We start from the raw sequence: 22002 nt of genomic DNA, 5'->3' as shown, positions 1-22002 counted from the left end.
AGGACTTTTTATCACTATCCATGATCGAGGACACATTGCTACAATGCTCAAGTCCTGGCCAGAGAGTATCATCAAGGTAAATTCAGTTTAATTTGCGTGACAAAGTTGATGCTGGTTTGGATTAAGTTGACTATTTTGCTGAGCTTTTAATTTCAGTGATTTCTTAGCTTATTTTTAATAGAAACAATTTTGATGCAGCTACAGCTTTTAAACCTTTGTTTTGCTATTGGCATCCTTTACTGTGTTACTGATTAATTGTCCAACTACGCGGAATATTATACAGCCTAAAACAACCTGAATATTTTTGCTGCCTTTGGATTAATAGTATTCCAAATACATTACTTAATGCGCTCTCACAAAATATTAAATTTGCAACCAAAGCTGCTTCTCACAGACCGTGACAAAGAAATTATTGTATTATCAGATGGTTGCCACACTGAGCCTTGAAGGTAGATGCCACATTGCTGACCAACGTAATCCAGACAAGCAGCTGTGTTTGAGAAATAATCGTTGCTGTAAATAAGGATTTTCTTTTTCTGTTCTGTATATTTTTTTATATATATATATATATATATATATATAAAATCTCTATATATTATATAATATATATAAAAATATGTATTTGTCACATATTTATATGCATTACTCTCCAGCCTGTCAAGAGGCTATAATGTCACACTGGACAGAATGGGCTCGTGGGAGATGGCACTGGTGACAGGGTGGCAGGACAGCCTGGTGCCAGCAGTCTGGCGCGTGCCTCTGCTCAGCACAACCCGCTGCCTGCCTGCAGCCCATGCGCTCCCTTGTTATGGGACCTCTTTTCTCCTCGGGCATTTGGCTGTGCAGGAGGAGAGCAGGAAAGGGCAAAGGATAAAAGCAAAGCAAAGCATAACATCCCTCTTTCTTTTTCCCTTCTACTACTGGAATGGAGAGGCTATATAATATAGCCAGCAGTGTCATTCTGCCACTGAGTAAAGACAGAGGAGCRTGCGGGCAGATGCATGCTGCAGCCAGCTGGTGCAGAGCAGTACTGGGCTGTGTGCTGTTAAGTATCTTGGACACCACATCAGTGAATAAGAGTTGGGGTCTTGGTTAGCATCAAATACACAGAGTATGGTACTAGTGATAGAGGTGTACAGATGCTGTGTAAGAATAGTGAGTTTACCTGTCTTCATAAAAACGGTTTGAAATCTGCAGGTCAAAATCAGGAAGAGGGCTTTTACTGAAATTTTATTTCTTCCACAATATGATCTTGTTTTAGCTAATTTCATTAATTAGGATCTTGAAGTTTAGAATTAATTGGAATTTAGAGGTTGTGCTTACGGTGCGCAGTTCTTTTTTAAGCAATCCATATCTAATTATTATATGGAATTTTGACGTAAATACAGACTTAACTGTCCCTCAACCGTTCCACCAAGTACAGAAAAGTTTTCTGTATGTGAAAAAAGTGGTTGTTGGCAGTAGCCATTGTAAACTTTTTAACAGCTTCTCCTAGGCTATAGGGTTAATTTTCAGATTCTGATCATACTTGATCTTTATTGCATTTTGAATGTGTTATACAGTATTTCAGTCTGAGGACATCTTTTCATGGAACTTGGCAGCTTACTATTAGGGAATGCAGGTGTTTCACTTGCTCTCTGAATATTGTCCAGGTCTTTTCTTTACTGGAGTAGGTATACTTTGTGCTCTTTTTACAAAAGCATTTCAGTGGCACTACATGCTTTGTTGTTGGTGGAAATGTTAAGAGTTTGACAGTTTGCCTGAAGCTAGAACAGTTGCTTTTCCTGCCCATTTCTTAGAAAAATCTTTTTTTAGTGCAGACAGTTTTGTGGGTTTTACTGCACGCTTGTGTTACACATACTTCCTCATATGTGTAAATATGATGGAGTCCTCTGGTGAAGTATGYTATTTGCTTAAAGGAAGAAGAAATACATATTTTAGAAGGGCAAGGACCAAGTGGCTGCAGACAGCCCTGTCAAAGGCCAGCAGTAATAGGGGCCTCTGGTTCTGTTCAAAACAGTTAAGGCAAAACCCAGGAGTCCAGGCTTGTTCTTTGTTAGGCAGAAAGCAGGCAACTTGCCTTTCCCTTCCTATTCTGTTTTAATACTGTTGACAGAAAATGTAAGAGGGAACAATGCCAGTTCCCTTGTAATGTAATACTAAATACCTCTCTTGTGTATTCTTAAAAGTTCTACATCGGGTTCCCATTAACAGTGAAGCAAGGGTCTAAAATAGAGAAACAAAAACACAGTGAACTGTAATAAAGCAATTTAGGGCCTTTTTTYTATTATCAATTAATTTGTACCCATTACAGTTTTAAAAATAAAGAAGGATGGTAAGAAGATAAAATGTTTAGTACATATAAGTAGCATCTTAGCAAAGAAGTAATTTTTACAGTGCTTTTATTTCTTTCTCTAGGCGATTGTGGTGACAGATGGAGAACGTATTCTGGGTCTTGGAGACCTTGGCTGTTATGGAATGGGCATCCCAGTTGGTAAACTTGCACTTTATACAGCATGTGGAGGAGTAAAACCTCAGGAGTGTCTACCAGTGATGTTGGATGTGGGAACAGAAAATGAGGTAAATGCTTTTCTGAGGTRTAGTGGATATTAACTGTTTTAAGATAACTCTCTGTAAAAGTTAGATTTTTAAAAGTTGTTTTCCTTTGTTACGGTACTGCCTTTGGTTAAGTGGAAATACATAAGTCTTGTGGGAAAAGTCTTACCCAATACACAGTATAAATATTTGCATCGTAGTGCACAGTGTAGACATGCTTTGTAAGCATGTCGAGTAGTTAAGGAAAGTGTTGTCTGTGGAAAATGTGCTGCATATATCGTGAATGTTAGAATGTGGTAATGCATTTCAGAAAAAAGAGGGATATTAAAAGTATAATTGCAGCATTACTTCGCTATTTCTGCTATAGAGTTCTTCTGCAGTGATTTCAGATGTGATTTCTATGCCTCATTTTTGAAGCTGTAGCCTGATCTGTGCTGGGAATGCACATCTATGTACTTCAGCTGAATATTGACTTCAGCTGTAGAAAGCACTGTCATGCTATGAATTTTCCCAAAATGAATTCCTAGTGCTTGAAGTAAGTAGACCTTATCCTGTATAACTTGGCTTCCCATTTGTATGAAACAGAATTTAAAGAGAGCTAGTCATTGAAAAATGGCTTTATTTCCAGGGCTGATGGGATTACTAGTTAAGAACTACTTGGCCCTTGCTTTTCTTTTTTTTTTTTTTTTTTAATGAAAAACTTGAATTCGTGAGACTGAATGATGTTATCCACAAACAAAATACCATGAGTAACATTATCATGATTAGTAAACAAATGCTAGACTAAAAATGGTACAAACATTAAAATTTGTGTGATAACACATAAATGTATCAGAGCCAAATAAAAAAAAATCATCAAAGCTAAATAAAGCACTCCTGTACCATTAAATTTACTGGGACTTCCAGATTGTTGAGCTGGGAGTGTGCATTTCCAGCCCTGCCCCAGTGGGATAATCTAGACAGTACATCATGAAAGCACTAATAAACTCAGAAATAGTCTGCCACTCTCCCTCTCTGTCCCCCCAAAATCCCTTTCTGAAAGCAGACAGACTTCCTTGTGAAACGTGACTGAGCACTGCAGCACAGAGCACTGTCAGACACACACACGCAGACACACACATCATCAGCCCTAGAATGTTTTTATTCCTGGTTTGTGCAGCTGGACCACTTATTTCATCTATTGCTGAATGCTTCAAAGCAGTTAATTGCATCAGGCACTTCTGATATTGTAGTAGTCTTTGATTTTTGCTTCTATGCCCCAGTTTCAGTATCAGTGTTATTTTTCATGGGGTATTGTTTTCTTTCAATGTATCAGCTGTATAGAAATATATATACCAAAAAAGTCATCCATGTACCTGAATCTCAACTGTCATGGGACTGTCCTTGTGAATAAACAATAAGCTGAAGATGAAGGAGTTGAAAGTGTGGCATCTATTACAAGATGCTTAAAAAATCATGTAAGCTAGGGGTTGGTGATGCTCTTTGACAGTCACCTTCATATCATTCAGATGCCTTTTGTTATTTCACTTCTTAATATGATTTCTTATTTTAGAACAATATGATGAACAACTTCAATTTAATCGTACAGTATTATTAGAGGCTCCATGTGTCCCCAGACAATATTGTGGTTAGAGGTGCTGGAAAGAACTGCTGCCCTTGGTCTGCTTTTCATTCCTGGCCAAGAGTTTATTGAGCTCAGATGTTCGCACACAGCCTACAGCCTAAAAGTCCCAGGTAAACTTTCTGGTACAGGAGACCTTAAACTTAAGTTTGAATGAGTAGGGGGCTCAGTAAAGAGTGTTTTTTCTTTTTTCTCTGTTGTAGCAGATACAAGAAATTATAATAGTATAAGGATCAGTGCTGTTTATGTTCATTTGGGTTTTTGCAGGGGTGAGGTGAAATCAAGAGCATGTGAGAAATCAAGGCTCTGAATCACAGCTGCGTTGTGGTCTGCTCCAGAGACAGCACAGTTGCACTTTCAGGGTCGTGCTGAACTGCACGTGAACAAGTAGATGGTTCATTTGCTTTTTACAGTGGGAATTGGGTCCTCATATATTTAAGCATTTATCATAGGGGAGCTGTAACTGGGAATGAGATCTCTGAATTATGTTATTAATGGGTTGGGCTCTATTGCCGTACCACTTGACTGGACAGACTGCAATGTGWCTACTAATATTTTGTGTTTAAGTGAAGCTTGGGAGTAGTTCTCTGGCAGCTGTAGTGAGTTTGTTATGGATAGTGGGGCACTAGCTCCCTTTTCTTCTCCCCTCTCCCACCCTCCCTCTTCTCCAGCAGCACATTCCTGCTGCCTGCCTGTTACTTGTGCTTGTGAGAGCAGGTGGTGAGCCACTTCAAGGAACTGAAATGGCTAAAACCTGGTCACTTTTTTTTTTTTTTTTTTTTTGGCAAAGCTGGTTATATTAGGTCAAGCTGCTGTGGAATTTTGCACTGCAATTCCTTAAACTAAAACCTAAACATTTTGACAAATGACTATTTTAATTCTATATTTTCTTGTTCAGGCAGGGGTTTTTCATATTAAGRCACAATAGAAATCACTCTCATAACATGAGCACATGCAATAATTTTGCTAAACATATTTTTTGAAATGTGCAGATGTTTTCCATTTAGATTAGTTCCTTTTCCCTTTCTGTGAGGGCCTCAATGACTGCTTTAAAATCAGTTTTAAAATATGTGTTTTGGCAGCTATAATGTTGTTGTGCACAACTTGCAAATTCTCCAGAATGATTAAATCTTACTGTAAAGCAGATTGCAGGAAAAACTTCACAAATTCTCATCCTGTATTGCTTTGTTATGTTCAGAGTCTGAAACAAAAACTCTGAGCAGCTATTCACACAAGTTCTGGCAAGTATTAAATGCTTCATTGCTGTTAGTTTTAGCAAAGGTATTTTTAGTTGTGGTATTATTCTGTTGCTCATAAAGCCAAGGAATGAGTAGAGAAACAAATAAAGCATTTTTATACAATTGTCTAGATAATAAGCAAGAGAAATGGAATTTGGTTACTTAATGAGTAAAAATTGACCTAGTGGAAAGACTTGCGCGACTGAACTAGTAAATTACTCAATATAATCGATGCTGGAATGAGTGAGTGTCCAAAAGGAGAGGTGCTGGCCACTTCCAAAAATAATATGCCTGTTTTGTAAGTCATAGACAAATTGTAGGCAAGTAATCTTAACTGTTTTTATCCAAAGCATTTAAAACATTATTATATATATAAAACATTATATGGAGAATTACTAGATAATTATATGAAGTATTTCAGATGATGAAAATCTCAGTAAAAACTATGGCTTACCCAATAGCCGTGTATTTGTTGGGTCTATGGAAAGGGCTTCCTTCTCAGGTGGGATTTCAATCCAAACAAAGTGCACTCATGGGCTGATCTCAGCAATGATGCAAAATTATTGTTGGAAATCCTGAGTTGACTTAAGTTCTAGATTCTGGATGTTCATGTGCTGTTGAACTGTATGTTAATCTCCTTGCAATGGTTAAAGAAAGTGATTAGAGAAAAACAGAAGAATGTTGTCAAAGTACAAGAAATTATTAATTAGATTGATTAATGCAGACCTACCTGAAACACATGTTCTCAGTGCTGTAAATTTTAAATAAACATTTAATTAATAAAACCTTATTAAAATAACAGGCTTTTTATTTTAAATAAGCCCTGGTTGCTGTAGTTTGACATAAAGCTTGGGTAAAATATTGGAATGGCTAGTTGTCACAAAAGGTTTGACTGATCAAAACTGAGGGTAAAATAGCTATTACTGATTAGCATGGGCTTACTAAAAAAAGATTTGAAATCATACTATTCATTTTTAAAAAATTAGACCAACAAAAAATGAACTAGGCTTGTGTTAAATAGTTACAACACTACGTAAGATATGTATCTGTATGAGGAATAATAAAATAGTTGCAGTGTTACTATATTTCAGAGGTTTTTTTCAGCTCAATTAATCAGGAGGAATTCTGATTCAAGACTGACAGCTTGTGTTACACATAAGTCAGATTAGTGGTGAAAGGGTTTCTTCTGATCATAAAATCAGAATTAGCTGAGAAATCAGAAAGCTTTTCTTTTTTGGTGAGTATCTTGCATAAGAAATGATATAAAAGTTAGGGGTTGACAGCAATCCTGTGCTTGTTGGTCTGATTGCGTGTGTAATATCAGGCAATAGCCAGTCATGGGAGCTCTTTAAAGACTAATTTTGTATTATTATCTGAACAAACCATTCAACCTAAACTTCAGTTTAGGTAGAAAGCATCCGCTATTTTAAGTGGGAGGAGGTCACTTTCTCAACGCACAGAAGTCGAGAAAGCTGAYGTTGTAAGAACTTTCTGCATAGGAATTTTTTTGCAGCAGAAGGCATCTCAGTGTCCTGGAATCAGCTTTCTACTGGGGTAGCAGGACCATAGGTGCTCAGGCTGGCGCAGGTGTCCAAAGCCACTGAAGTTGCTTCCTCGCTAGCTTCAAAGCGCCTGGAGACATAGACTTTCTCTCGCAGCAGACAGATGCAGCAAAAGAAATAGCTGGCTGGTCACATATATATGCTGTTAATGTATGGATTAAYCCCAAATGTCAATTCACTGTTTGCAAATGTATATCTGAAGGCATTCCTTTAGTCATACTACTGCAAATTTAAACATTAAACTCTCTATGTATGAAAGAGAAACAGTAGGCAGCTGCTGCTCCTGCATCTGCCTCATTTCAGGGACTTTAAGAAACTATGAGCTGTTACTTTCTCTTCTGAACGTTTTCCTGCATTTTTACATTGGAATATTTTTTCCTGAACATGCTAACAAATATTTAAATGCAGGAATGTGGCAGTTCTCGCAGCTGCCCTCAATAGGTCAGTGAGCATTAGCGGGCTGGCGGGTCGGGCTTCTGGAGGAACGACAGGCATCGCTGTCAGGAGGCTGAACCCAGAGAAGCTGAGGGGCAAATTCAAGCCCGATTCTTCAACTTTGGTAACTTTCTGCATCTCTACAAGTTACTGCCAAATGTCATAACAGATAGGACCAACTTTTCAAGATTCATGTTCTTGCAGGAAAATCTATTTATCAATATGGAAATGGAAACTGTTGATAAAACATAAAGACAAAACTACTTTCATAATTTGTGTCTCAGCCAGAACAGAAACTTGGGCAGAAAAAAGCTGAATATAGGGAAGCACTGTGGTTTTTAATCTCAGTTACTTATCAAAGAAAATATGTAAACATATCAAACAAATCCTGTACATTGTGTACAGCTGTAGGGATTTCTCACTAAAAGATAGCCACAGTTGGCATTCATATGTAAATCATTTGCATTTTCAGACTGTTACTTGTTTAGCAGTTCTATTTTAGAAAAGTTAACAGTGCCTCTGAATTTAAAAAGGTGATACTCCTTTTGCTTTACCATTGAGTTATGGTTGTTGAACTAGAACAACACTTCAGTGATAGTTTCACTGTAAAATAATAATAGTATTGCCTGAATTCTGCATATAGAAATTGCTCCTGTCATATGGAAAGGAGCTAGTTTTGTAGCTGGTACGTATGTGGGAATTTCATTTCTAYTTTATGCTCTCCAGTGTCTTCCCTAGTATTTTTGAGCACTTCTGAAATACAAATATCGTTGTGTGAGATAAGCTTGTCATTTAGCTATGTTAAAATGTCACCTGTCAAATTAACCTGGATAACTAAGATGGACTGATTTCCCCAAGACAATGTCCAAACACAAAGGATAGGCGGGGTGCTCCGAGGTAATGCTATGGCCCAATGATGCTAAACCTTGATGTTAAAATTTGTTTAACTTTTGGGGAGTCAATCTTCTGTGGGGTTTTCTTGTGGTTCAGCTGCTATCCATGCTATTCTGGTATTTTATTTATTTATTTATTTATTTATTTTTATTATTTTTTTTTTGCACTGTCTTTCACAAATTTAGTGCTGTTTTACAAATGGAGTCTTTTTTTCGCCTTGGATCTTGCTGCTAGATCCTTCCCTGCTAGTACGCTGCCAGCACTTTAATAAATGAGAAAATACATGAATATTCCTCTTTCCTCCCCTTTCCTCCCTTCCAATTGGCCAGAAAATATTGCGGTAGGATGTGACTTTTCCTAGGGTCAATTTCATGAGTCATTTTGGCACTTCCTTTTTTCTTGTTTCCCTTTTCTGTTCAGCTTTCAGAAGTACTGAAAAGGAAAGTCACCTCTGAATTATAGTGTTTTCTAGCCCATTGTGCGCAAGCAGCAAATATTTTTTAATTTGCAAGAATTAGTAGTCTCCTTTTAAATCTATTCAGGTGTTTGAAGTGATACATTGTGGGTGCAGTTGAGTGGGGAACAGGCAAATGCAATCTGTGTTTATAGATGCATCGTTTTCTAAACGGGGTATTTTGGTATTGTGGAAAAGATGCAGAGTATAATTAGACATGTAACTGTCTAACAGCTAAAGGGAGGGGAAAAATAAGGAGCAAAAGGAACCTTTTCAAGTCTAGATTTTATAGTCAGTGGAGGGGAAAAGAGGCAAGATATGGGCGTATCTGGCATTTCCTCAAAATGCAGGAAGGGACGTTGGATGTTACTGGTGGTTCTGAACTTGTCCTTCTAACTGTGATTTTAGCGGAGGAGAAGCCTACCACAGTTAAGGAGTTGTGATCAACAGTGACAGGAAACTTAAAAGGGAACAACACACTAACCTATGGAGTCTGTCTGTTTCAGTGCAGACTATTTCTCTTTCCARCATGTTACAGAGATTCCACTTAAATAGTTCCACATAAAATAAATATGACATTGCCCATCACTCGTAAACATGCTTCATTTGTAGAACAGGGATGCTCGAAACTGTGAACATCCATATTACACTTGAGAATCTAAAGAAAGTTTTGGGGAAGGATGGTTGGTACCAGACCCATTTCCCCCATGATTGCCAGGACCTTTGAATGATTTGCTTGAGTTGATCACTACTACTTGACAGCTGATCTTTTTTGTAGGTTTTTTGAGAGCTTTTCCTTTCTTGCTCTTTAATATTCCCGTAATGTATAATTACAATATAGTACGTTCAGAAACAATCACGACTTTAAAGTTTTGAAAGTTATTTTGCTTAAGTTTTTTAACTCAAGTGTCAAGAACTTCTAGATTTACCATCCCAATATATTTTCTGCTGGTTTGTTATTGACGCACGTAGAGCTCAAACAGTCTTTTAACTAAGTTACAGCTTGCTTTTTTTTATCCAAAAATATTATTTTATGTTAGTCTCTTCAGTCTCAACTTCTGAGCCTTGTAATGTAGCCAGGTTGGTTTGTCAGTAAAGCACATTGAAAGTAATAAAACAGATGAGGAAGAGTAAATGAAATCTTTCTGAATCCACAGATAAGCAATTATTTTAAGTAAGACTTCTTTAAATGCAACTTGAAATAAATCAAGAAGGAAAGATATATGTTGTGGTCTCATGGTGTATATCTAAATCAATAACTTCACAAGGTTGCCRTCCTCTTGGGAGAAAATACTGATCAAAATTTTAAAATATTATCTGAACTAGAACATAGCTTATAGAGGTCTTTACACATGCTATTAGAGATGTAGTTCTTTTTAAATAAGTGTAAAATAGTGAAGAAAAGTATTTACTATATATCATGAAGTATCCATTCTTTAACTTAAGAGTTCAATTGCTGTCAGAAATGCCCCAGGCACTTGTTAATAATTTTTAGGAGGCATATTCAGCGAAGGACATAGTTAATCGTGCAGCCTTATAGTATACATACTGGAAAGGTAATTCATGAAAAACTGAAGGAATGCRTGTGTATTAACTCTAAATATTCACTGGAGTGGAATTTTTAGTTAAATTACAGTATAGTTTTAGCTAGATACTAGTTTTTTGTCTGTTTGTACATTGAAAGCGTATCATTTGTAAATACCAATGGTCCTCAGATCTTCTTCAAGCTTTTTTACATATAATTTTCTTTATATTTTCTTCAARTGTATTAAAAATTTAGTGTTGTCCATTGTGAGCCATAGTTTATCACTGTGTTTTCAATCTCATCAGTATTCTCATATCATGAATAGCTTTCTGTTTGCTTTGGACAGGATATAATTACTTCACAGGATATAATAGGCTTTATTTTTTTATTTTTTATTAAGTCAAAGGCATTTTTTTGTCCTTCTGTTACAAACCACTACGAACTTGAGCACAATCTGCATGTTCTCAAAGCATTCACGTGTATAGGGAATTCTGAAAACAGCAATAAATTCTGATAGACCATTTTGGGTTTTTACTTTATTGATTTAGTGKTAGGATTATCATTTAAATACCAAACTTGATTCCAAAACTTTTTTAGGTGTCTCGTGGCTCACTTTTTTTTTTCTCTGTAGATCAGACTTTTTAGCTGCTGTGTTCCTAAGAAGCCTTGTAGCTTCCTTCTTGCTGAGCTGGTGAGATACCATGGGCTATGCACACTGGCATGGAGCCTTACAAATAGATTACAATACTGGTTGAGTGGAAGTATGAAAACATTTCACAATTGATGGCATTTAATACTGGTTACAGTTTTACCTCAGGTTTTATTTGGAAATTTAATGTTTCAAAATACATTTTTTTTGTCAACTTGAGTAAGAAAAAAACCCTGCACATATCTCCATCAGAATTTCAGGATATTCCCTCATTTTCAGTGGATGAGTAGAGCTGTGTGATGGCATTTTGTTGACTATTACTGAATTGGTTAATTCATATGTACACATATAATAAGGTATTGGTTAATATTGAAATTCTCGCCATAATGGTGGTGGTAGATACTGTTAAATGAATACTTACCTAAGTTCTTATCCTGTAGCATCTTAGAATTTTCATTCTGTGTTTTCTTATATGGATTGAGTTTTTGTGACTTTATTTAGAATACAGATAAGGAAGAAGTTTTTTTTTTAAGTGTAATTTTTCTGAATTTTGTGGGGGTAATAAGCCTTGAATTTCTATATATCTAACCAGTTTATTCTAATAAAGAGCTTATTACTACTACGAATAAAGAATAAGAACAATAAGAATTTCCAGAGACCTCTCTGATTAACTTCTCAGTCAAAACTCCTATTCATATTTGGTTCTATTATATTGCTTCCCAGTATATTCAGTATTTCTTGAATGCCTTACTGTCTACAACATGATGAGAGGAGAACTGAAATAATACTGAATTCTGCTACATTTCTTTTTTTTAACTTCAATAGTTATAGTAAATGCTAGTTGTTCCCATCTCAGTCTAACCATACATGGATATTTGGACTTTATATTCATTTATGTGGAAGTGTTTCATGTTAAGACAGATGTGTCCATTAAATCATACATAGAGTTAATATATCCTGGATGTTAGAAAATTCCATGTTTTCACAGGGCCATGTCTTCTACAGATATGGTAAATTGTCACTGCATACATAGTTTTTTTGCACAAACTATTTCATATTTTAGAATACTRTGTTTTATTTGGAAGCCACATTTCCTATTTTAATCTTATTAAAATGTGTCAGTCTGCATCTGACTTTTGTCTGTTTCTTTTTCCTCCATATGTTTCTTTACTTTGTGCCCAGATATATTCTGGGAGCTCTACTCAGTTTTCACAGACYGTCTTTTTACTGCAAACGTATCCAATATGATGTGTGCAACACGCTGGCTACAAGATGCATCAGTGCTCATGGAGAGTAACACATATAAATTGCAAAGAAACAAAACAAAACAAAACAAAAAAACCAATCCCCCCTGCAAAAGCTTGTTAGCTGATCAGTTGCTTTCCTTAGTCTTACGAAAGGAAAATATCTCAAACTTCACTCTTGGCTTTTTTCCCTGAGCCATAAGACCTGGGAGTCCTGCTGAGCTGGAGCTCTCGACTTTGAGGGAAGGCTAAGGAAAACRATTTTATCAGTCAAAGATATCTGTTAGCCTTAAAAATACCATCCAGTAACATACAAAGAGATTTTGTTGGAAGAAACCAGAGATGAATTTTCTGATTGTGTATTGAGTGCATATTTTGCACAATTACATTCATTGTGCTTAATAGTGAATGTCTGCTATAATTCAGAATTCACTTCCACAATTAAAAATATAAGAAAAACAAAAGTTTTTTTCCTGAATACTCAAAATAAATTTCCAAATATATCCTCAAAGCTATGAAAAGCTTTAGTCAGGAAGATTTTTAACCCTCTGTGGCCTAGGTGACTGAAAAATGAACCTTGCCTTGAGTGACTGCAGCGTGTCATTGAGCTGACTCGGTAGCATTCCCAGGAAGGAACCCAGAGAGTCAGGATTTTCCCAAGATACTGAAATTTTCAGTGTATTTCAGTCTTTAAAAGACTACCTTTTGAAAAATCTTTGGTTTTGTCTTCTATTTTGCCCATAGTGTTCTACAATTCAGCTTGATTTTAATTTCTGCTATACTTTCTGCCTAGTTATATATTTCCTTAATTATATTATGCCTTTTAATCCATCATCCTATAGAAAACTCTTTATATAAATGATTTGTGCTTCTTAATGCATGCATTCTACTGATCGTGTATTAAAAGAGCTAAAATATAAAACATTGCCACTCCTTTTATGAAATAATTCTGTACAAAGGRGAACAGCAGTTCCTCACCATATTTAGAGCTGTTAGCTGTTTTGACTTACTTACCGATGTAGATGATCATGTGCTATTCTTTGATATGATATTTCCAGAGGAATGTATTACATTACTTCCCTTGTTTTCATTTAGATACTTTTCTCATGTTTCTTTAGGCAGAAYTCAGTCACTATGGGTATCGGCAGATTTACTGATAACACTTGAGCATAAATAGGCTTGGGTTTAAAACATTTCTTTAAATATTTTTCTCTATTTCGTCATACGTACACTGACTTTTTGTTTAGTTGAGTATTTGTGGGATTTTTAAAAATAAATTTGAAAGATATTATTTATATCGTTACTACTGTAATGCTTGTCTCCTTTTGTCTTGATATGGGGCTGAAAGTGTCTTAATACATAAAATACATTTTATTTCAGTAGCAAAACACTTACTGTCCTTTTCTACATAAAAAAAAAAAATAGCGACAGCACAAAATCTTGATGATGATAGTCACCAGGGTTTACTGTTGTTGTCATACAACAAAACAATGTTGCAATGTTTAAAACCCATCCAATTGTTTTAATAGAATTATCCAGATTAAAGGAGATTTTCAAGTTTATCTCTTTTTAATGTATATGTTGTTTAAAATATTAATGTATAATTGTTTATTTCAGAGCCCAAACTAATCTCTACCATTCACTATCTTGCCTCTATTTGAAGTCCTCTTATATTTTCATTAAAAAAAAAAAAAAAAAAAAGGGAGAGCAGTATTTGCAATTAGTCTGCTTGTAACCAGGCAGCCTTCCCATGCTGGCTACTGGTGCCCAAACTAGACTTCTCTAATAAAGCCAAATAAGCGTAGTATTTTTGCCTGTTTTCTTTTTTTCTTTCCCATTTCTAAGATTCCACGGAACAGACACTTATGATYTTGTGTTTAAAAGGTAAGTCTTGAGAATTTGAGGCTTCATCGCCAGACTCAGTGAGCATCTAATGACTGAAAAAGAGACTTAAAGTTCAAGATCCATCTGAACCTGGGTTTATCATCCTAGGCTAATTTTATGAAGAGGAATAGACACTTGTTCTTGCAGAGTAGCTGCCTCTAATTAGTCAGATGAATTGTACCYTAAAACTRCCTTGTACCTTAAAACTRCCTAGTTTTGTCCATGGTTTATAAAAAGGAGCTTGGACTAGCTTAGATGTTGAAATAGGTTCTTAAGTTAGAGAACATCAATCTCCTCCTTGGTCTGCATTTCATTTTTCTCTCTCTACATTGAACATGCTGTTGTGCTTCTCAGAAGGGTTTTACAGAGATTAAAACTTGTTTTTGGACATATGTCAACCTCTTACTGAACAAATCTTTGTATCTTTGAGGAATATCATTCTTCTATTTAGYGTGTGAGAAGATCTCAGCAATTGTCTGCTACTTTTGATCTATTGTCATCCCTTAAATGTTGCCATTTTGGCTAGGGATATATGGTATTCTTTTTCTGAGGCTTCTATTTATTTTTTATGAAATAAGCTATTTATGAATATTTCTCTTGTGACATACTCTATTTTGTTAGACCATGGAAAACATGATGAAGCCAGATGGTATTGCAAATTGGCATATTTACCAAACAGGCTATTTGGAATGACTTTATAGGACCAGAGAAGAAGTTTAGCAGGGGAGGACTTCAGCAGACAGAATATAAATGGTGACACTGGATTTAAATCTCAGTTTCATTTCATATTAAAAATAATGAGCTGTATGGGATATTACCAGGAATTCTGTCAGTCTGTTTCATTTCTTTTTACTTCACTTTCCAAAGAAAGGGACATATAAAAGAGGGCAAAAATGAATACCTTGAAAAGCTTGTTTTGGATAGTATGCATAAATATCCATAGACCAAACTGATGGCAGGCTTTAATTCAAGATACATCAGACCTTTGCAATCCRTCGTATTTAGAAGACAGCAATAAATGGTCTTTGTTTGGGTTGGCTTCCATTCTTTCTGAAATAGTAGCTGCTAGCTCTCTGCCTCTTCAGCAGTTTGACAGGCAATGCAGAAGACAAGAGAGGGAATGAGCCACAAATATACTTATTATTACAAAATGTAGGATAAGAGACATTATTTGTGCCTCCATGGAAACATGCCTCCTGTCTGGGACAGAATGTGTCACTGGTGGAGTGAACGGGTGCTCTGACGAAAGCTGGCCCGTGCACTAGGAGAGCCACTTTSTGCACAAGAACCATTTTCCCCTTTTTTCCCAGGTGTTAGGACAGATACCTCGTCAACAGCTGAGATGCCAGYGCTGAAAGAATATCCCCAGGGTTGGTTAATAATCACCAGAGTCAGTCAAAGGAGCATAACTGGTGTGACTCATTTCTGCAGCAAGAGGCCCAACTGCTTTGGCTCTAGTAGAGAAAATGACTGAGTGTCAGCACAGGAAATGATGGCAGGGTCAAAGAAATTTTGGTGGAGGACCACATGGGAATAGTTCGYGGAAGTGAATGACACAATTAGTTGTATGTTTAATAGATCTGAGAAGAAGAGGTCCCAACTAGTCATGGATATTTATAGTTCCATGTGAATGGAAAAAAAAACTAAAACAAAATATTAGAACTATTGGTTTGGAAACCAGATGCACTGATAACATGAAATAACATTTTTATCTTTTTTAGATTTTTATAGTTTTATAAAGACTGTATCTACTGATACATTAAAATTCTGTTTAATTAACTGATGTGATGCAGTTTTTAAGGAGAGACTGGAACTTAAGCTTTAAACACAGGAGGAAGGTACTCAGGATGCACCTTGTGTACTATCACTGTGAAAAATGATACAATATTAGCAAAATCCTTTTTATTGATTAATAGAGGTTTAAAAATGARTGAACTCTTTAAGGCTATTTCTTTCAAGTTTATGTTATCATCTAGAAAATGAAGTAAAATTATTAAGATGGTATTCTTTTGAATATTATTATCTAATAGCAAAACTTCACTGATGTCCYCTTATGAAAGGACAAGTCTCTGCTCTTCTCTGATGTAAAAAAAAATTTTTTTAAACTTTTTCTCCTAGTTTGGAAAACTGGAGGTAACTCTTTGTATTTAAGTATTTCAGCTGCCTGTCTTGAAAAAAAAAAAGAAATGTGGAAATATAAGTGGATGAAAATGAAAGGAGTGATGCGAATTTGTTGCTTTTCAAAAACAGTGCAGGAAAGTTTGATTTATTCAAAGTGATTGAATGACCTCAAGCAGCTGTCTCTTGCCATAACTCTCTTGTTTAAGCTAAGAAGGTAATTTATTAAGGTGGATACACTTTGAAGGAAAAAGTAAAAGGAAAATATCTCCAATTTCTATGTCTAAAAAGTGTCACTGAGGCTAGACTTGTTCATAAGCCAGTAGTTCTTCAGATCACTTATTTTCTGTTTCATAAATATAGGTAGTCTTTTGGCTCTTCATAAATATTATTGTTGGAATTGCCTTTTGTGATTTATTATAAGCCCATACTGCTGGACCCACAAGTGCATGTACTAGTTCTTTCAGCATTTTGAGGTGGATATTTGCATCTTCCTGCTCGTTTTTCAGAGTAGTAGACTATGAGTTTTGATTCTCTCTTGGTTGTGGTAAAATATTTCTATATTTCTATTGCTCATTGCTGTTATCTATCATATGTATTTTGAATTGTAGCATTGTGGGTATTGTTAAATGCTTCTTGGTGTGTCACAGGACATGCCAATTCAGATTTTAGCCAGTTTCTGGAGCTTGTGGAGAAGAAATGATAGTTATTAAAGATATGGGGCCTATTCAAGGTCAGTTCTGCTGAGCTTAATTTAGTCTGAGCCTTTTCTGGGATGCAATAAAAGCTTTTATGGAAAGTGAATGACTGTTTTTAGGAGATTTCTTGTTATGTGGTCTGATAATTATATGAATAGAATACAAGACACTTTCAGACTTAGTCCATTCTGCCTATTATTTGCAGATTAAAATATTAATGATTGTATGTGGCAATACTCTGCAAAAGTCCTAAACAGCGTTGAATTCTTCAGGTCTATTTTCTCAGTAGACAAATGATTAAGTTTTTCAAGAAATGCCACTGGCATGCAGACAACCATTTGTTTTCAGTTTGACTGTATRAAAGAATTATACATCCTAAAATTGCGTCTGATGAAATGGTGCTCTGAGACCACAGTTCTGAGCATGTTCCAAGTTCAAACTCAGATTACAGGCATTTGTGGAATTGGCATCACCCCTATTTCTGCATACAGATGTTAACATTAGGAGAGGTCTCCAAGACTATTAAACATAATGCAGTGTATTTATCTTGCTGATTATTTATTTTTCCTAAGATAACCRATGCAATAGGCCTCTCTGATCTCCTTACTAATGCTGCTAGATCATTTTGGAGGCTTGTCATAGGAAGACTCTTAGCTTGAATTAATGCAGCAGTTCTACTTTAGATGTTGTTGTGATGCTATTTTGRTACAAACCAACTTGTAACCTCTTAAAATGGAGAGGCATTATTAAATTGTTAAAGAACAATATTAAATGGGGCTGATCTGTTGTCTCCAAGACACAAAASTTGGTAGGGGAGGAGCAGGCTGTTGTCTGAAGTCTCTTTGTGGAAAACTTCACTATTTAGGACTTAGCAAAATTGCACAGAATGGATTTTTTCATGGTTAGTTCAGAGTTCCAGATTAGTGACTCCTAAGGGCCTCCTAAGTCTGTGCTTCAGCCACTCTTGACTTTCTGTCGTTACATGAGAAGTGAGGGGAGGGGGTACTTTTATTTCTTTATAAAGCTCTTTAAAAAGGTAATTGTAAAACTGAGGAACTGAAAATGAAAAGTTTTTTTAGATTAAAAATTTTAGTTTTGGGGGAAAGACMATTGTTTCTTACTTCCTTGTTGTCTAGCAAAGCTATAGTGTGGAACGTGTTCAGCTGTTCAGCACAACCAAGAAATAGACATTAAAATAATGCTTGTAACTTGATTATTTGTATGCAATCACATATTTCTTTCTGTAGAGAAAATAGGAGGTGGTAGTGAGGAGTGAGATGGTTTAGAAAAGTTCTGGTAAAATTTAGTAAAATTTCTCTAAGCTCCTTCAAACAACAAATAAGGATAAATTAAAAAAAAATGAAAGAGGTTTTGGGTTATTCCTACGAAACTTTCRCTCATCTTTTGGGAGATGCAATTTCAGCACTTTATGAGAGTTTTGCAGTAAAGAAAAGTAAAGAAAATGATCATTGCAGCGTATTACTGTAAATATGTTGCTTGTGTCCTCTTAACGTTCATCCCAGTAATAAAGTTGGCTCTGAAACTACTGATAGCGCCAATGTCCTGTTTGTACAAAGCACGCCATTATTTCAAATTGGCACAAGGCACACAGTGTATGGATCATTCTTGACTTTCTCTTTTGTACAAATTAAGGAAATGGTAAGACTGAAAATTTTTCTTCTCTCCTTTCCTCCTTGCAGTCAAATGCCTTAGTAATGACCTGTTTGGCATAGCTGCTGTTTGGTGTAGAAATTAAATGTACATTTAAGGAAGGGTTCTGAAGCATTTGGATAGCTGTGGTGCACAGACATGGTACTAGGAAACGAATCTTAGTGCTAATCAAGTAAATGCCATGTAAAGATCAACAAAGCATAGTAACAATTTTATAAATTTTAGAGTTTTGAAGATAACATTCAGTTAAAAGATGTTGGCATAGTCTTACATGTATCTCCTTGAGGGCCCTCTTAAGTTTTGCATTTTTCTGGCACATAAAATTGACAGACTGACTTACCAGCTTCTAAAAGGATATCTTTTTCAATTACAGTACTTTCATAAATAATGTCTAATCCAGTCCTGAAGAAGACATATGCTTTTCTCCTTAAGAACAAAGCACAACTTGTATCGCAGATTCAGTGATGGCAATTTTATGGTATTTGCTTTTAATAGTATCTAGAAGTTAAAAGTATAATAAAGGATAATAGTTAATGTAAGGTRTTTTACCAGAAGAAGTTCATATGATATTTAAATTCTGGGGAAAGACTATTGTTTTTTTACTTTCTTTGTTGTCTAGCGAAGCCGTAGTCTGAAGTATGTCCAGCTGTACTCCCAGGTCTTTCCTAATTGGAAACTGCCATAAAGAACAAGGTGCACAGGGCAGTTTTTGCTAGATTCTTCTATTAAACTTACTGCAAAAAGAAAATTAATATCAGTGGAGATTTGATGAAAATGCTTTCCCATCTGTGATCTCTATACAGTGTCCCAGAAATGTGAACAGGTGAAACAAAACTTTATTGTTTTGAAAAAGATATCATTCCTCTCATTGCCTTTGCAAACAAAAACCAAAAAACCTCCACRTTTTAATACTCTGTATAAAGTATGGCGTGACACACATTTAGTGTAGTTGTGCTGTGTGTTACCTATAATTTTAGAACCAATGCAGACATTCAGATGTCACTGTGAATTCCAAGTTGGTGGAAAGGGAGAAGTCAGTCTGGAAGGGACTTTCCTTTGGCAAGTACAATGTTCATTGACACCTGGCTCTAACCAGTATTGAAAGTTTCAMGTGCTCAGAAATCTTGAGTTAGACCTAAAAATTGTGAGATAAATTTTTTGCTTTCTAAAAAGTATTTTATAGTTTCCAGTATTTTGGAGGTAAGCTGAGATAGTGACTCAGATATTCCTAACACACGCAAACCAGAAGGCAACACCATGATCCTCTCCATACCGCCAGTTTGAGCTTTTCACAAATCACTTGATTCCAAGAACTGACTCTTGGACAAAAAYACCAACATTTTGTGTGACTTGAAATTGAGAGCCGATACCACAGCAACCCCTTAAAAAATCAGGTACGTTTTACCTCTTGCTGCAGCAGCTTTTTCTCAGCGGGTCTTGCACTTCCTGCTTCCTCATCAACAGCTAATTATATAAATTGTGCTATTTCATGTGTATATATTTTGTGTACGTTTACAAATGTTGCTGTTACCGGGCTGAGTGATCCTGAGCTTTATGTGCGTGTGCGCGCAGCGGGATGAGCCTGACCTCCTGGGAGAGCCTTTTCTACAGCCGACGCTGCGTTGCAGGGGAAGGAGGGAGACGCCCAGCCCGGGCTGGGCAGGCAGGCGGGAGGGATGGAGCCTGCTCCCCACCCAGCGGGCCCGGCTGCCGGCRGCCCGAGGACACTGAGCCCTTTCTTCTGTGCCACATACGCTGGCCGGAAACAGGCCACAGAATGTTCTTGGCACCGTCCCGTTCTGTATGGCCTCTTGCTTAGGGGCACGTTGTGGTCACCTCATAGTGTGTTACCAGATTCCTCCATGAAGCATTCTTTCCAGCCATTTTAGTGATTTTTTTTTTTTTTTTTTTTAATTAAGGTTCACTGAGATTGACAGTTTTTCTTCTGGGAAAAGCTATCTGAGTGCGTGGGAAATAACTTTATATTATAAGCAATGGGAGTAAGTGTTTGTGCAAAGTTGTAACTGTGAATTCCCCTTCAGATTAAGAAATTAGTGAGCTCCCTAAACAGAAGGCGAGCAAGAGACACAAAGGTCAACTTGGGAGATATGCTACCTTATGGAAGGAAAGAACAAGTTGGACTGAAAAAGTCAAGCTTGTCTTTTAGGAGACACATCTAAAAAAGTCTATTGTAGCTATACAAAACCATATGTTAGGATGATTAGGCACATATGGAAAAGAATACATTCTCCATATCTCGTATCACTATCTTAAATCATTTTAAAAAGATCATTTGAAATACTGTAACTTCTCCCTTTGTATTACATAAGGATATTGTTTTATCAGAGTATTAATAAAGATTTATATTTCAAACTGTGCCAAATATGCATAATATTCTTTAGTATCTATATTTTCCACAGAAATTGTTCCCCTCAAGACCTACATTTAAGATTGATGCCAAAGGAACGTTATGAACATAGTATCTTTCAAATTCCTGACTAGTACAGGTCTAGAATTTTGTCTGAAGAGACAATGGACAGTTTTCAGTGATGCTTTTAGGGCTACAGATGGAAGAATATTTAATATAGTATAATTGTCATCTGTATTCATAACATCTGTGCCTCATACTGGCAGGATAGAACAGCAGCCACTTTTGTTTGACAATTTTAGTACTTACACAGTTGGGCTCAACTTTATAACTCATTTCCCATGTGTTTTTTTTTCCCTCCTTTATTTGTACCTAAAATAAACCAAGCTGATACCAATTCTTTGGGATCTTTTGCAACATTTTCTATATGGGAATCTGGAAACTGAAGTGCAAACAGTTGCAAAGCTGCTGTGTAGGCTGGTCTCTGTATTGGGCTGTATTGGGCACGTCTGGAGAATGTGTTAGCTGAGCCTTCCAAAGATGTAGTTTCCTGCTTTTGGGGCAAAATAGAGGATAAGGCCCCTTCTTCCTTGTGGAGGTGGCCCCTCACTGTTTGCAGATGTGTTGACAAAGGTCTGGTCTTTAGATCTGAAGGGCCTTCATCTCTTCTGCGATCAATAAGTGTGTAACAGGGCCAGCATAATGAAAAGAAAAAGAAAACAGATTTTGAATTCTCAAGCTTATGTCAAAAAAAAAAAAGGCTTCCTAGTCTAATATGAATTGAAATCTCACTCATTTTTCCTAGTGCCATAAAAACCACTTTGCACCTCTAAGCAATTCTTACAGGACAGAAAATCGTGATTCAGCATGTTAATGTTTGCAAACCAGAAATATAGATGAATGTAGATTGATTAATTTTGATAGAAGCTGAAGTTAAACCCAAAACGTAGATTGTGTTTTTGACTAGGTAACTGCTTTATTGGAAAAAGTTTCACGTACAGGAAAATTTTAGTCTTCTGGAATCCCCCAAAAGTTGAAATGTCAGATTTTTCTGGAGAACAAAATTCTACTTTTCCCTTCCCCCA

The 22002-nt window shown here is 36.2% G+C and overlaps 1 protein-coding gene across 2 annotated transcripts in view; it reads left to right on the top strand.

Moving 5' to 3' along the window:
• The window catches only part of ME1 (malic enzyme 1), a 194956-nt gene that overhangs the window by 83779 nt on the left and 89175 nt on the right, over positions 1-22002 (top strand). Inside the window, exons 4-5 of one of the 2 annotated variants that reach the window (XM_085299197.1) lie at positions 1-76; positions 2419-2580. The exons of the other annotated variant lie outside the window; for it this stretch is intronic. Coding sequence (XP_085155323.1) covers positions 1-76; positions 2419-2580 — 238 coding nt within the window. The remainder of the gene's footprint in view (positions 77-2418; positions 2581-22002) is intronic. 2 annotated transcript variants of the gene reach the window in all.

Source organism: Rhea americana, unplaced genomic scaffold (genome assembly GCF_003343005.1).
Source record: "Rhea americana isolate MKP2758 unplaced genomic scaffold, rheAme1 scaffold_147, whole genome shotgun sequence".
In the NCBI taxonomy this organism is placed as follows: Eukaryota; Metazoa; Chordata; class Aves; order Rheiformes; family Rheidae; genus Rhea; species Rhea americana.
Note: the sequence above shows the minus strand (reverse complement) of the source record. Positions and strands in the feature narration are given on the sequence as shown.